Below are 16,790 nucleotides of genomic sequence, written 5' to 3' on the forward strand. Positions count from 1 at the left end.
TGCCTGTGACCCCCTAGACCACCTGCCTGTGACCCCCTAGACCCCCTGCCTGTGACCCCTAGACCCCCTGCTTGTGACCCCCTAGACCACCTGCCTGTGACCACTGCCTGTGACCCCCTAGACCACCTGCCTGTGACCCCTAGACCCCCAGCCTGTGACCCCCTAGACCACCCGCCTGTGACCCCTAGACCACCTGCCTGTGACCCCTAGACCACCTGACTGTGACCCCCTAGAACCCAGACTGTGACCCCCTAGACCCCCTGCCTGTGACCCCCTGGACCCCCTGCCTGTGACCCCCTAGACCACTTGCCTGTGACCCCCTAGACCACCTGCCTGTGACCCCCTAGACCCCTACCTGTGACCCCCTAGACCACCAGCCTGTGACCCCCTAGACCACTTGCCTGTGACCCCCTAGACCCCCAGCCTGTGACCCCTAGACCACCTGCCTGTGACCCCCTAGACCCCCTGCCTGTGACCCCCTAGACCCCCTGCTTGTGACCCCCTAGACCACCCGCCTGTGACCCCCTAGACCACCTGCCTGTGGCCCCCTAGACCCCCTGCCTGTGACCCCCTAGACCCCCTGCTTGTGACCCCCTAGACCACCTGCCTGTGACCACTGCCTGTGACCCCCTAGACCACCCACCTGTGACCCCTAGACCCCCAGCCTGTGACCCCTAGACCACCTGCCTGTGAACCCCTGGAACCCCTGCCTGTGACCCCCTGCCTGTGATCACCTAGACCCCCTGCCTGTGACGCCCTGCCTGTGACCCCCTAGACCACCTGCCTGTGACCCCCTAGACCCCCTGCCTGTGACCCCCTAGACCCCCTGCTTGTGACCCCCTAGACCACCTGCCTGTGACCACTGCCTGTGACCCCCTAGACCACCTGCCTGTGACCCCCTAGACCCCCAGCCTGTGACCCCCCTAGACCCCCAGCCGGTGACCCCCTAGACCCCCTGCCTGTGACCCCCTAGACCCCCTGCCTGTGACCCCCTAGACCCCCAGCCTGTGACCCCCTAGCTATCTTAAGATCAATGCTCCAACTGTAAGTCTTTCTGGATAAGTATAAATATAAATGTAGAAATATGTAAATATCAAATTGCATATTGTATTGGTTCCAGTCAATAGATGTACTCAAATATCAGTTGAATCCAATTCAGACACCAAGCATGTATGTGTGTTTTCTCTCTTGGGTGAGAGAGCGTCTACACGTCAGCGTGGGGAGGGCATTGCTATTTTAAATGCTGTGAATGTAACAGTCGATAGTCCAGACTAGCAGCGTGCAACGGGAAGGGATGGGAGAAGCTGTTGTGTACAGGGAGGAAAATACAAACAAAAACAAGCCGTCCTCAGACGTGAGAGAAGGAATAGAACCGTCAGTAGACAAACAGGCTGAGACGAGGCACGGAGAGGAGGCACAGAGAGGAGACACAGAGAGGAGGCACAGAGAGGAGACACAAGAGAGGAGGCACAGAGAGGAGACACAGAGAGGAGGCACGGAGACGAGGCACGGAGAGAGGAGACACAGAGAGGAGGCACAGAGAGGAGACACAGAGAGGAGGCACAGAGAGGAGGCACAGAGAGGAGACACCGAGAGGAGGCACAGAGAGGAGACACAGAGACGAGGCACGGAGAGAGGAGGCACAGAGAGGAGACACAGAGAGGAGACACCGAGAGAGAAGAGACACAGAGAGGAGACACAGAGAGGATACACCGAGAGGAGGCACAGAGAGGAGACACCGAGAGAGAGGAGACACCGAGAGAGAGGAGACACAGAGAGGAGACACAGAGAGGAGACACCGAGAGGAGACACAGAGAGGAGACAGATAGAGCGAGAGCGAGAGCGAGAGAGAGAGAGAGAGAGAGAGAGAGAGAGAGAGAGAGAGAGTGAGAGCGGAGCCCTTCTCATCATTCCACAAGTGACTGCTTGGTCTTGTTGGTCACAAAAAAGCGCGGAAGGACTAAAAAACGCACGAGTAAAGAGGGGATTACGACACGGACACTAGCGGGGTCTTTGGAGAGAGAAGCTGTTGCCCTTTAGGGGAGAAACATGACAGTAGTGCCCAGGGAGAACCACGATGAGACTGTGGCACTAACAGCCCTGTCCCAAGATGTGTTCGACCTGGCGGATCAGCGGACGGACCAGGAGTGCTGTGAGCGCGTGGTCATTAACATCTCCGGGCTGCTCTTTGAAACCCAGCTGAAAACGCTTGCTCAGTTCCCCACCACTTTACTGGGGGATCCGAGGAAGAGAATGCGCTTCTTTGACCCTCTGAGGAACGAGTACTTCTTCGACAGGAACCGACCCAGCTTCGACGCCATCCTCTACTTTTACCAGTCTGGCGGCCGCCTCCGGAGACCCATCAACGTACCCCTGGACATATTTATGGAGGAGATCAAATTTTACCAATTGGGAGAAGATGTGATCGAGAATTTTAAGGAGGATGAGGGATTTATAAAAGAAGAGGAGCGACCGTTGCCAGATAATGAGTTTCAACGACAGGTCTGGCTTCTGTTTGAATACCCGGAGAGTTCGGGACCCGCCAGAGGGATAGCTATTGTCTCTGTTCTGGTGATTTTAATTTCTATTGTCATCTTCTGTTTGGAGACGCTGCCTGAGTTTAGGGATGAAAAGGAGAAACATTGGGACACTGAGCTGGCGTCGAATGGAACTAACAGCTCTAAAAAGCCCAATCCATTCACAGATCCTTTCTTCATAGTGGAGACCCTGTGTATCATCTGGTTCTCCTTCGAGTTGTTCGTCAGGTTCCTAGCCTGCCCCTCCAAGCCTGCTTTTTTCAAAAACATGATGAACACCATCGACATTGTGGCCATCATGCCCTATTTCATCACCCTGGGCTTGGAGCTGGCGGAGCACCAAGGAAACGGACAGCAAGCCATGTCTCTGGCCATCCTCAGGGTCATCCGGCTGGTCAGGGTGTTCAGGATCTTCAAGCTGTCCAGACACTCCAAGGGGCTTCAGATATTAGGACAAACCCTCAAAGCCAGTATGAGAGAGTTGGGGTTGCTCATTTTCTTCCTCTTCATCGGAGTCATCCTCTTCTCCAGTGCTGTCTACTTCGCTGAAACCGACGATCCAGACTCAGGTTTCAGCTCGATCCCCGACGCGTTCTGGTGGGCTGTGGTCTCCATGACTACCGTTGGCTACGGGGACATGTGCCCGGTGACCATCGGCGGAAAGATCGTGGGGTCTCTCTGTGCCATAGCCGGTGTGCTCACCATCGCGTTACCGGTCCCCGTCATCGTGTCCAACTTCAACTACTTCTATCACCGGGAGACCGAGCACGAGGAACAGTTTCAATACACCCACGTGACGTGTGGCCAGCAGCAGCAACCGTCTTTTGGTGAATTAAAGAACAGTGACAGCCAACCATCATCGCTTTCCAAATCGGACTTAATAGCCACGGAGGACGCTGATTCTATCAAATATACCAATTGCAGCCCACACAAAGCGCACTGCAGCCCACACAAAGCGCACTGTAGCCCACACAAAGCGTACACGGGGAAACTCACTAATGTATGATAATAGAGAAAACAGAAAATACCCAGCAATGGAAAAAAACAAGCTTAGCCTTGAAGATATTCAGAGAAACCATGCGTTTCTTTCTGTGAGTAGCATACATCTCCAATTCTGCGCTCTGGCTAGAGTAAGGTTTGGCTCTCTCTTATTTCCGGTGTCTCTTAATAATGCTGAAGGAATTAATTTTGAATAGATTGTCATAATGGTGGATGAATTATAACGTGACTCGAGATCTCACCTGAAAACAGTATTCCGTTATGCGCACAGCTCGTCTTCGCTTGTTGGTTGTAAACATCATTATGAGGCTATATTTAGCCTCATAAACAAATAAACAACAACCATGATCACCCCCCCCTCTCTCTCTCTATTGTAGCGCTTTACTCTCTAATTCATGTCTCATTTATTCAGCCTAATTTCGTGTCTGTATTTTTTTTCTTCCGTTTTCTAAAAGTTTACATTTTCCGTGTTTGGTGTTGATATATAATATAAGAGGACCAGTTTGTCTAAAATTACTTGAATGAATCTTATACCTACAGGGCATTGTAATTACTTTTAAAACCCCCCAAGGTCACCCAGTGACTCGACCCACAAACCCCCTATTTATGTACGCCACATCCACGTAATGTGTTTTTCCATTAGACCGTTACTGAGAGCGTTTTACTGGGCAGCCAGGCAGCAGACCCTCTATCCTCTCGGTCAACTGTGATGAGGAATGGGCATAACAGAGGTCCATCCATGCAGAGATGCCGTTGTCTTTGATAGCGGAACCACAGTCAGTCTAAATGGTGTGTGTCCGGTCTGGGAGCTGCACATCCATTCACACCTTGACAAGCCATTGAGGATACTAGACATTACCGACAGCCCAATTGCCCTCTAAAATGACCACAGGCGCTATTCAAATGATTTATATGTACGGATCAATAACGAACAGCATCGAATTTGAATCAAATATCATGCTATTGACATTGTTTACAACATTTCGTTTTTATTTTTTATTTTTTATTATACAATCTCACCAAAACTATATAAGTAGGTAGGTACTATTAGTGAATAGTGCACTAGAAGAAAAGAAAAACATTCAATAATATCAAGTCTCTCAGATGATTCTTCTTCGTGAGATATTACAGATGCATGAATGAATGCGTTTAACAAGTTGACGAGAGGGGGATGAGAAGCGCACCTTGTAGTGTTCAGACAGGCGGTCAGATGGACCCAGAGCGCCGCTTTGTGGAGAGTTCGGGAACTGCAGACGTGGTGTGGAAGCCGGTTAGTTTCTATAGCAACCTTCCAGACTGTTCTGACAGGGGAAAGATGTTATTGTCTGACGTCAAGCAGAACAGAGGATGGAAGGATTTGCCTTACGACCTGATTGAAGGTGTTTTCATTGTAACCCAACGAACCCTGCGACACAGCGCCCGACTTGAGTTACGTAGAAATATGATTCAATAATAACCAAGAGGATTTTGGCAGCTATGTCCATGTCCTGGGATGAATGGTTATATATGGTGTAGTGTAGACAGGCAGAGACAGACAGAGACCTAATACTGCAGGCAGAAATATAATGATACCAGAATCAGTAGAAACACATATTGTCATCGGTAAAAACCCTCCCCTGACTCCAAGGCCACAGCTTATTGGCCACTTAAATAAAGAGTGTCATTACCATATCACTTCGCTACAGTGGATTACTACCTGACAACACTGCCTCCCTCCAACCCCGTCCTTCCCCCTTCTCCATCACCATGTCACCTGACCCCATCCATCCCCCTTCTCCATCACCATGTCACCTGACCCCCTCCAACCCCCTTCTCCATCACCATGTCACCTGACCCCATCCATCCCCCTTCTCCATCACCATGTCACCTGACCCCCTCCAACCCCCTTCTCCATCCCCATGTCACCTGACCCCCTCCAACCCCCTTCCCCATCACCATGTCACCTGACCCCCTCAATCCCCCTTCTCCATCCCCATGTCACCTGACCCCCTCCAACTCCCTTCCCCCATCACCATGTCACCTGCCCCCTCCATTCCCCATCCCCCTATCACCTGATTCCACTGAACCCCTCCATTCCCCATCACCATATCACCTGACCCCCTCCATTCCCCATCCCCCTATCACCTGATTCCACTGAACCCCCTCCAACCCCTTTCTACCAGCCATGCTGTGGTGCATCTCAGCTAAAAGAGGTGGAATCATAGAACCTTTGGAATAGATTCTGACAGACATCACCGCGTCATGAGCGTACGGATGACTGACTCAGAGCCCCCCCCCCCCACGTTGGTTGGATTTACCGGGGGAGAGGGCGGGGACCTGCTGCAGATGACAGATGCAGAAGCCAATCAGGTTGGAATCAATAGCAAAGAAACGACATAGACCAACAGACCCTTGGACGATGCAACAGGGCGGCCAACTGCTCAGACGCCCGGACTACAACGTCTCCTGGAGGTATGATGTGGGAAGATGACCACTACAGGAGAGACAGTCACGTGGAGGTGAGTTGTAGTAGTGGAACGTCGTCACAATAAACCTGCAGCCTCCTTCCAGACAGAGCATAGACCTACAGTCATATACAGGGGGGTAGCTAGATATAGACCTACAGTCATATACAGGGGGGTAGCTAGATATAGACCTACAGTCAGATACAGGGGGTAGCTAGATATAGACCTACAGTCAGATACAGGGGGTAGCTAGATATAGACCTACAGTCATATACAGGGGGGTAGCTAGATAAAGACCTACAGTCATATACAGGGGGGTAGCTAGATATAGACCCACAGTCAGATACAGGGGAGTAGCTAGATATAGACCTACAGTCATATACAGGGGGGTAGCTAGATATAGACCTACAGTCAGATACAGGGGGTAGCTAGATATAGACCTACAGTCAGATACAGGGGGTAGCTAGATATAGACCTACAGTCATATACAGGGGGGTAGCTAGATATAGACCTACAGTCAGATACAGGGGGTAGCTAGATATAGACCTACAGTCAGATACAGGGGGGTAGCTAGATATAGACCTACAGTCACATACAGGGGAGTAGCTAGATATAGACCTACAGTTATATACAGGGGGGTAGCTAGATATAGACCTACAGTTATATACAGGGAGTAGCTAGATATAGACCTACAGTCATATACAGGGGAGTAGCTAGATATAGACCTACAGTCATATACAGGGGAGTAGCTAGATATAGACCTACAGCCTCCTTCCAGACAGAGCATAGACCTACAGTCATATACAGGGGGTAGCTAGATATAGACCTACAGTCATATACAGGGGGGTAGCTAGATATAGACCTACAGTCAGATACAGAACAGTAGCTAGATATAGACCTACAGTCATATACAGGGGGTAGCTAGATATAGACCTACAGTCATATACAGGGGGTAGCTAGATATAGACCTACAGCCTCCTTCCAGACAGAGACTAGACCTACAGTCATATTCAGAACAGTAGCTAGATATAGACCTACAGTCATATACAGGGGAGTAGCTAGATATAGACCTACAGTCATATACAGGGGGGTAGCTAGATATAGACCTACAGTCAGATACAGAACAGTAGCTAGATATAGACCTACAGTCATATACAGGGGAGTAGCTAGATATAGACCTACAGTCAGATACAGGGGAGTAGCTAGATATAGACCTACAGCCTCCTTCCAGACAGAGCATAGACCTACAGTCATATACAGGGGGGTAGCTAGATATAGACCTACAGTCATATACAGGGGAGTAGCTAGATATAGACCTACAGTCATATACAGGGGGGTAGCTAGATATAGACCTACAGCCTCCTTCCAGACAGAGCATAGACCTACAGTCATATACAGGGGGTAGCTAGATATAGACCTACAGTCATATACAGGGGGGTAGCTAGATATAGACCTAGAGCCTCCTTCCAGACAGAGAATATACCTACAGTCATATACAGGGGTGTAGCTAGATATAGACCTACTTCCTCCTTCCAGACAGAGCATAGACCTACAGTCATATACAGGGGGTAGCTAGATATAGACCTACAGTCATATACAGGGGGGTAGCTAGATATAGACCTACAGCCTCCTTCCAGACAGAGAATAGACCTACAGTCATATACAGAACAGTAGCTAGATATAGACATACAGTCATATACAGGGGGGAGTAGCTAGATATAGACCTACAGTAAGATACAGGGGAGTCGCTAGATGTAGACCTAGAGTCATATACAGGGGAGTAGCTAGATATAGACCTACAGTCATATACAGAACAGTAGCTAGATATAGACCTACATTCATATACAGGGGGGTAGCTAGATATAGACCTACAGTCAAATACAGGGGGGTAGCTAGATATAGACCTACAGTCATATACAGGGGGTCCTAGATATAGACCTACATTCATATACAGGGAGGAGTAGCTAGATATAGACCAAAAGTCATATACCGGGGGGTAGCTAGATATAGACCTACAGTCATATACAGAACAGTAGCTACATATAGACCTACATTCATATACAGGGGGGTAGCTAGATATAGACCTACAGTCAGATACAGGGGAGTAGCTACATATAGACCTACAGTCAGATATTTAACATTAGCTAGATATAGACCTACAGTCATATACAGGGGGGTAGCTAGATATAGACCTTCAGTCAGATACAGGGGGTAGTTAAATATAGACCTTGAGTCATATACAGGGGAGTAGCTAGATATAGACCTACAGTCAGATACAGGGGAGTAACTAGATATAGACCTACAGTCAGATACAGGGGAGTAGCTAGATATAAACCTACAGTCATATACAGAACAGTAGCTAGATATAGACCTACAGTCATATACAGGGGGGTAGGTAGATATAGACCTACAGTCATATACAGGGGGGTAGCTAGATATAGACCTACAGACATATACAGGGGGGTAGCTAGATATAGACCTACAGTCATATACAGGGGGGTAGTCATATACAGGGGGGTAGCTAGATATAGACCTACAGTCAGATACAGAACAGTAGCTAGATATAGACCTACAGTCATATACAGGGGGTAGCTAGATATAGACCTACAGTCAGATACAGGGGGTAGCTAGATATAGACCTACAGTCATATAGAGGGTGTAGCTAGATATAGACCTACAGTCAGATACAGAACAGTAGCCAGATATAGACCTACAGTCAGATACAGAACAGTAGCCAGATATAGACCTACAGTCAGATACAGAACAGTAGCTAGATATAGACCTACAGTCAGATACAGAACAGTAGCTAGATATAGACCTACAGTCAGATACAGAACAGTAGCCAGATATAGACCTACAGTCAGATACAGGGGGTAGCTAGATATAGACCTACAGTCAGATACAGAACAGTAGCCAGATATAGACCTACAGTCAGATACAGAACAGTAGCTAGATATAGACCTACAGTCAGATACAGAACAGTAGCCAGATATAGACCTACAGTCAGATACAGAACAGTAGCCAGATATAGACCTACAGTCAGATACAGGGGGGTAGCTAGATATAGACCTACAGTCAGATACAGAACAGTAGCCAGATATAGACCTACAGTCAGATACAGAACAGTAGCTAGATATAGACCTACAGTCAGATACAGAACAGTAGCTAGATATAGACCTACAGTCAGATACAGGGTGGTAGCCAGATATAGACCTACAGTCAGATACAGAACAGTAGCCAGATATAGACCTACAGTCAGATACAGAACAGTAGCCAGATATAGACCTACAGTCAGATACAGAACAGTAGCCAGATATAGACCTACAGTCAGATACAGAACAGTAGCCAGATTAATGAATAGAGAGATCTGAATCACTGAAGTGGCTGTGTTCTCCTATTAAATGCACAACGTCCCACTGTGTTCTCCTATTAAATGCACAACGTCCCACTGTGTTCTCCTATTAAATGCACAACGTCCCACTGTGTTCTCCTATTAAATGCACAACGTCCCACTGTGTTCTCCTATTAAATGCACAACGTCCCACTGTGTTCTCCTATTAAATGCACAACGTCCCACTGTGTTCTCCTATTAAATGCACAACGTCCCACTGTGTTCTCCTATTAAATGCACAACGCCCCACTGTGTTCTCCTATTAAATGCACAACGTCCCACTGTGTTCTCCTATTAAATGCACAACGTCCCACTGTGTTCTCCTATTAAATGCACAACGTCCCACTGTGTTCTCCTATTAAATGCACAACGTCCCACTGTGTTCTCCTATTAAATGCACAACGTCCCACTGTGTACTCCTATTAAATGCACAACGTCCCACTGTGTTCTCCTATTAAATGCACAACGTCCCACTGTGTTCTCCTATTAAATGCATAACGTCCCACTGTGTTCTCCTATTAAATGCACAACGTCCCACTGTGTTCTCCTATTAAATGCACAACGTCCCACTAACAGTTAAAGAGTCTATAGAGTATAGATCCCTGTTGTTCCCTGGTCTCTACATCCCAGCGTCGTCAAACACCCTCCCTCTCCCCTTTTTCTAGAAAGAGCCTGTATCCTCGTCCGTCCAGACAGACAGATATCTCAGGCTGCAGCGCCATTGTACCCCTCAGAAGGTCATTTACCTATGACAACACCGTGTACCTACCGGGTGGGTCTGGCTCAGAGGCAGTACCACGGTTGTCTGCTAGGTGTCAGTGTCTGCTAGGGCCCTGAGCAGTGTGAACATAGAATAGGATGTTATTGTCTGTCTGGGTACAGTGGTGGGTTCCGCTGGGTTCCCTACAGATATAGTATCTGTCTGGGTACAGTGGTGGGTTCCCTACAGATATAGTGTCTGTCTGGGTACAGTGGTGGGTTCCCCTGGGTTCCCTACAGATATAGTGTCTGTCTGGGTACATTGGTGGGTTCCCTACAGATATAGTGTCTGTCTGGGTACAGTGGTGGGTTCCCTGGGTTCCCTACATATATAGTGTCTGTCTGGATACAGTGGTGGGTTCCCTACAGATATAGTGTCTGTCTGGGTACAGTGCTTGGTTCCCTACAGATATAGTGTCTGTCTGGGTACAGTGGTGGGTTCCCCTGGGTTCCCTACAGATATAGTGTCTGTCTGGGTACAGTGGTGGGTTCCCTACAGATATAGTGTCTGTCTGGGTACGGTGGTGGGTTCCCCTGGGTTCCCTACAGATATAGTGTCTGTCTGGGTACAGTGGTGGGTTCCCTACAGATATAGTGTCTGTCTGGGTACAGTGGTGGGTTCCCCTGGGTTCCCTAAAGATATAGTATCTGTCTGGGTACAGTGGTGGGTTCCCTACAGATATAGTGTCTGTCTGGGTACAGTGGTGGGTTCCCCTGGGTTCCCTACAGATATAGTGTCTGTCTGCGTACAGCGGTGGGTTCCCCTGGGTTCCGTACAGATAGAGTGTCTGTCAGGGTACAGTGGTGGGATCCCCTGGGTTCCCTACAGATATAGTGTCTGTCTGGGTACAGTGGTGGGATCCCCTGGGTTCCCTACAGATATAGTGTCTGTCTGCGTACAGTGGTGGGTTCCCTGGGTTCCGTACAGATATAGTGTCTGTCAGGGTACAGTGGTGGGATCCCCTGGGTTCCCTACAGATATAGTGTCTGTCTGGATACATTGGTGGGTTCCCTACAGATATAGTGTCTGTCTGGGTACAGTGGTTGGTTCCCCTGGGTTCCCTACAGATATAGTGTCTGTCTGGGTACCGTGGTGGGTTCCCTACAGATATAGTGTCTGTCTGGGCACCGTGGTGGGTTCCCCTGGGTTCCCTACAGATATAGTATCTGTCTGGGTACAGTGGTTGGTTCCCTACAGATATAGTGTCTGTCTGGTTACAGTGGTGGGTTCCCCTGGGTTCCCTACAGATATAGTGTCTGTCTGGGTACCGTGGTGGGTTCCCTACAGATATAGTGTCTGTCTGGGCACCGTGGTGGGTTCCCCTGGGTTCCCTACAGATATAGTATCTGTCTGGGTACAGTGGTTGGTTCCCTACAGATATAGTGTCTGTCTGGTTACAGTGGTGGGTTCCCCTGGGTTCCCTACAGATATAGTATCTGTCTGGGTACAGTGGTGGGTTCCCTACAGATATAGTGTCTGTCTGGGTACAGTGGTGGGATCCCCTGGGTTCCCTACAGATATAGTGTCTGTCTGGGGACAGTGGTTGGTTCCCTACAGATATAGTGTCTGTCTGGGTACAGTGGTGGGTTCCCCTGGGTTCCCTACAGATATAGTATCTGTCTGGGTACAGTGGTGGGTTCCCTACAGATATAGTGTCTGTCTGGGTACAGTGGTGGGTTCCCCTGGGTTCCCTACAGATATAGTGTCTGTCTGGGTACAGTGGTGGGTTCCCTACAGATATAGTGTCTGTCTGGGTACAGTGGTGGGTTCCCCTGGGTTCCCTACAGATATAGTGTCTGTCTGGGTACCGTGGTGGGTTCCCTACAGATATAGTGTCTGTCTGGGTACAGTGGTGGGTTCCCCTGGGTTCCCTACAGATATAGTATCTCTCTGGGTACAGTGGTGGGTTCCCTACAGATATAGTGTCTGTCTGGGTACAGTGGTGGGTTCCCCTGGGTTCCCTACAGATATAGTGTCTGTCTGGGTACAGTGGTGGGTTCCCTACAGATATAGCGTCTGTCTGGGTACAGTGGTGGGTTCCCCTGGGTTCCCTACAGATATAGTGTCTGTCTGGGTACCGTGGTGGGTTCCCTACAGATATAGTGTCTGTCTGGGTACAGTGGTGGGTTCCCCTGGGTTCCCTAAAGATATAGTATCTGTCTGGGTACAGTGGTGGGTTCCCCTGGGTTCCCTACAGATATAGTGTCTGTCTGGGTACAGTGGGGGTTCCCTACAGATATAGTGTCTGTCTGGGTACAGTGGTGGGTTCCCCTGGGTTCCCTACAGATATAGTGTCTGTCTGGATACAGTGGTGGGTTCCCTACAGATATAGTGTCTGTCTGGGGACAGTGGTTGGTTCCCTACAGATATAGTGTCTGTCTGGGTACAGTGGTGGGTTCCCCTGGGTTCCCTACAGATATAGTGTCTGTCTGGGGACAGTGGTTGGTTCCCTACAGATATAGTGTCTGTCTGGGTACAGTGGTGGGTTCCCCTGGGTTCCCTACAGATATAGTGTCTGTCTGGGTACAGTGGTGGGTTCCCTACAGATATAGTGTCTGTCTGGGTACAGTGGTTGGTTCCCCTGGGTTCCCTACAGATATAGTGTCTGTCTGGGTACCGTGGTGGGTTCCCTACAGATATAGTGTCTGTCTGGGTACAGTGGTGTGTTCCCCTGGGTTCCCTACAGATATAGTATCTGTCTGGATACAGTGGTGGGTTCCCTACAGATATAGTATCTGTCTGGGTACAGTGGTGGGTTCCCTACAGATATAATATCTGTCTGGGTACAGTGGTGGGTTCCCCATACTTCATGTACAGTGGGGCAAAAAAGTATTTAGTCAGCCACCAATTGTGCAAGTTCTCCCACTTAAAAAGATGAGAGAGGCCTGTAATTTTCATCATAGGTACACTTCAACTATAAAAGACAGAATTAGAAAAATAATCCAGAAAATCACATTGTAGGATTTTTAATTAATTGATTTGCAAATTATGGTGGAAAATAAGTATTTGGTCACCTACAAACAAGCAAGATTTCTGGCTCTCACAGCTCCTCTGTCCTCCACTCGTTACCTGTATAAATGGCAAATAAATTCATTAAAAATCCTACAATGTGATTTTCTGGATTTTTTCTCCTCATTTTGTCTGCCATAGTTGAAATGTACCTATGATGAAAATTACAGGCCTCTCTCATCTTTTTAAGTGGGAGAACTTGCACAATTGGTGGCTGACTAAATACTTTTTTGCCCCACTATATATCTGTAGAGAACCCAGCAGATGACTGTGCTGCTGGTAACAGGGCAGGGTTATGCTATTGTTACTGTCTTTGTGTGTATAGTGTGTATAGTGTGTGTGTGTGTCTTCCTGTCAGAAGTGATAAGGCAGCTGTCTCAGTAACTATAGCAACATTCCCCGCCCACCTGAGCATCTGTCTTTTTTCAGTCATTTATTTCCTGTGTGTGAGGGGTGGCAAAATCTACTCAACACTTAAATCTCTCTTGATTGATTGCTTTCATTTTACTCCTGCGACTCTTTCATTCTCTTGCTTCTTCCTGTCGTTTGTCCCTCCCGTTAAACGTGTGTCCCTCCCGTTAAACGTTACAGGAAAATGGGCTCAACGGAACACATTGTCTTTCCATTGGATCTATCAGAACGCTAAAGATTCGTCCAGGATTTAACGCCGGTTGACTATTTGTTAGGCCTTCTTTCTGATTGGTGTTCATTTTTTTAGGCCTTTCTGATTGGTGTTACATTTTTTAGGCCTTCTTTCTGATTGGTGTTCATTTTTTTAGGCCTTCTTTCTGATTGGTGTTCATTTTTTTAGGCCTTCTTTCTGATTGGTGTTCATTTTTTTAGGCCTTCTTTCTGATTGGTGTTCATTTTTTAGGCCTTCTTTCTGATTGGTGTTCATTTTTTAGGCCTTCTTTCTGATTGGTGTTCATTTTTTTAGGCCTTCTTTCTGATTGGTGTTCATTTTTTTAGGCCTTCTTTCTGATTGGTGTTCATTTTTTTAGGCCTTCTTTTTGATTGGTGTTCATTTTTTTAGGCCTTCTTTCTGATTGGTGTTCATTTTTGTTTGTTTGTTTGTTTGTTGTTGGTGCAATTAACTAAAGTAATAATTTAATACATTTGAAATGTTTACAAATTAGATTAGGGATAAAATTAAAGCATCTTGTGAAAACTAAACACTGGGTTGATACTGATATAATGTCTGATCTGGAAAAAAACAATGTAGATTATGTTTAGAGGTGTAATCTAGAACCAAGCTGTTGATTATTCATCCGAGGGTTATCCTGCTATTGACACACTTGTTGAATTATGCAACAGAATGTTGACAACAACAGTATTAAATGAGAAAGTCTAGACAGAGCAGGTTACAGCCATGCTCCTCCCCTTTATGTTAATATATTCAGATATACAGACAGGCAGGTGGCAGGCGTGTTTATGCAAATGAGGCACATATAGTTTAATTTTAATTTTAACACATCTAAAAAAAAGATACCTGCTATAATAAAGAAAATGTATATATGGACAAGAAATTGACTACCTGAAATTCCAAAATCACTGAAGTCGAGGTGTTATTTGTCCGTAAAATGTTTCATCTGCTAGAACCCTGTCAATACCTGATGGAGATCGGAGGATCTTCATTCCGTTGTTCAACTTGTTTCATTTATTAGAAATGTTTTGAAAACCCGTTTAACAATGTTGATGATCGTTGCTGGTATCAAACCCCTTCCTCTCTCTAGAACTGTTGTATGGAGCGAACCTTCTCATTTCTCACAACGACAGACATATAGACGGTAATACGTTGATTCTGATAGCTGGAGTTGGGCAGACATACTGTATGTTTTATCCATGAGACCTGAGACCATGTGTGACTTGCATTGGCTTTGAGAGCCAGGCAGGTGGTAGGTCCCAGTATAGTCTACTCCCACAGCCCTTCCCACACAGACAAACAGGTGGCAGGTCCCAGTATAGTCTACTCCCACAGCCCTTCCCACACAGACAAACAGGTGGCAGGTCCCAGTATAGTCTACTCCCACAGCCCTTCCCCCACAGACAGACAGGTAGCAGGTCCCAGTATAGTCTACTCCCACAGCCCTTCCCCCACAGACAAACAGGTGGCAGGTCCCAGTATAGTCTACTCCCACAGCCCTTCCCCCACAGACAGACAGGTCCCAGTATAGTCTACTCCCACAGCCCTTCCCCCACAGACAGACAGGTGGCAGGTCCCAGTATAGTCTACTCCCACAGCCCTTCCCCCACAGACAGACAGGTCCCAGTATATTCTACTCCCACAGCCCTTCCCACACAGACAGACAGGTGGCAGGTCCCAGTATAGTCTACTCCCACAGCCCTTCCCACACAGACAGACAGGTGGCAGGTCCCAGTATAGTCTACTCCCACAGCCCTTCCCCCACAGACAGACAGGTCCCAGTATAGTCTACTCCCACAGCCCTTCCCCCACAGACAGACAGGTGGCAGGTCCCAGTATAGTCTACTCCCACAGCCCTTCCCCCACAGACAGACAGGTAGCAGGTCCCAGTATAGTCTACTCCCACAGCCCTTCCCCCACAGACAGACAGGTAGCAGGTCCCAGTATAGTCTACTCCCACAGCCCTTCCCCCACAGACAGACAGGTGGCAGGTCCCAGTATAGTCTACTCCCACAGCCCTTCCCCCACAGACAGACAGGTGGCAGGTCCCAGTATAGTCTACTCCCACAGCCCTTCCCCCACAGACAGACAGGTCCCAGTATAGTCTACTCCCACAGCCCTTCCCCCACAGACAGACAGGTCCCAGTATAGTCCACTCCCACAGCCCTTCCCCCACAGACAGACAGGTGGCAGGTCCCAGTATAGTCTACTCCCACAGCCCTTCCCCCACAGACAGACAGGTGGCAGGTCTCACTGCACAGAGACAGACAGGCTCTCTGAGGCACACTGAGTCAACTGTCAGTCTCACTGCACAGAGACAGACAGGCTCTCTGAGGCACACTGAGTCAACAGTCAGTCTCACTGCACAGAGACAGACAGGCTCTCTGAGGCACACTGAGTCAACTGTCAGTCTCACTGCACAGAGACAGACAGGCTCTCTGAGGCACACTGAGTCAACTGTCAGTCTCACTGCACAGAGACGGCCAGGCTCTCTGAGGCACACTGAGTCAACAGTCAACCTCACTGCACAGAGACGGACAGGCTCTCTGAGGCACACTGAGTCAACAGTCAGTCTCACTGCACAGAGACGGCCAGGCTCTCTGAGGCACACTGAGTCAACAGTCAGTCTCCCTGCACAGAGACGGCCAGGCTCTCTGAGGCACACTGAGTCAACAGTCAGTCTCACTGCACAGAGACGGCCAGGCTCTCTGAGGCACACTGAGTCAACAGTCAACCTCACTGCACAGAGACGGACAGGCTCTCTGAGGCACACTGAGTCAACAGTCAGTCTCACCGACTGTTATGCTGGCTTTACAGAAAGCCAAAAGAGACAATTTATGCTTGATCCCGAAAACGCGGTCATAGGCTTTGTATGGAGGATGTGACGCAATTGCGTGGCCTCCGGAGGCCATGCAGAGGCCAAATCAATCTCCGTACCCGCAGTGTTGTGTGACACTCACATTCTGTAACAACGTGGAGGGCTCCATATACACTATGTATACAAAAG

General features: G+C 48.3%; 1 protein-coding gene across 1 annotated transcript in view; it reads left to right on the forward strand.

Annotated features, from left to right (window-relative positions):
* Positions 1-1,271: 1,271 nt before the first annotated feature.
* Positions 1,272-16,790, forward strand: part of LOC135535088 (shaker-related potassium channel tsha2-like) — a 28,922-nt gene continuing 13,403 nt past the window's right edge. The window contains exon 1 of the mRNA XM_064961812.1: positions 1,272-6,034. Coding sequence (XP_064817884.1) covers positions 2,050-3,543 — 1,494 coding nt within the window. The 5' untranslated portion in view covers positions 1,272-2,049 and the 3' untranslated portion in view covers positions 3,544-6,034. The remainder of the gene's footprint in view (positions 6,035-16,790) is intronic.

Source organism: Oncorhynchus masou, unplaced genomic scaffold, assembly GCF_036934945.1.
Source record: "Oncorhynchus masou masou isolate Uvic2021 unplaced genomic scaffold, UVic_Omas_1.1 unplaced_scaffold_443, whole genome shotgun sequence".
Lineage (NCBI taxonomy): Eukaryota > Metazoa > Chordata > Actinopteri > Salmoniformes > Salmonidae > Oncorhynchus > Oncorhynchus masou.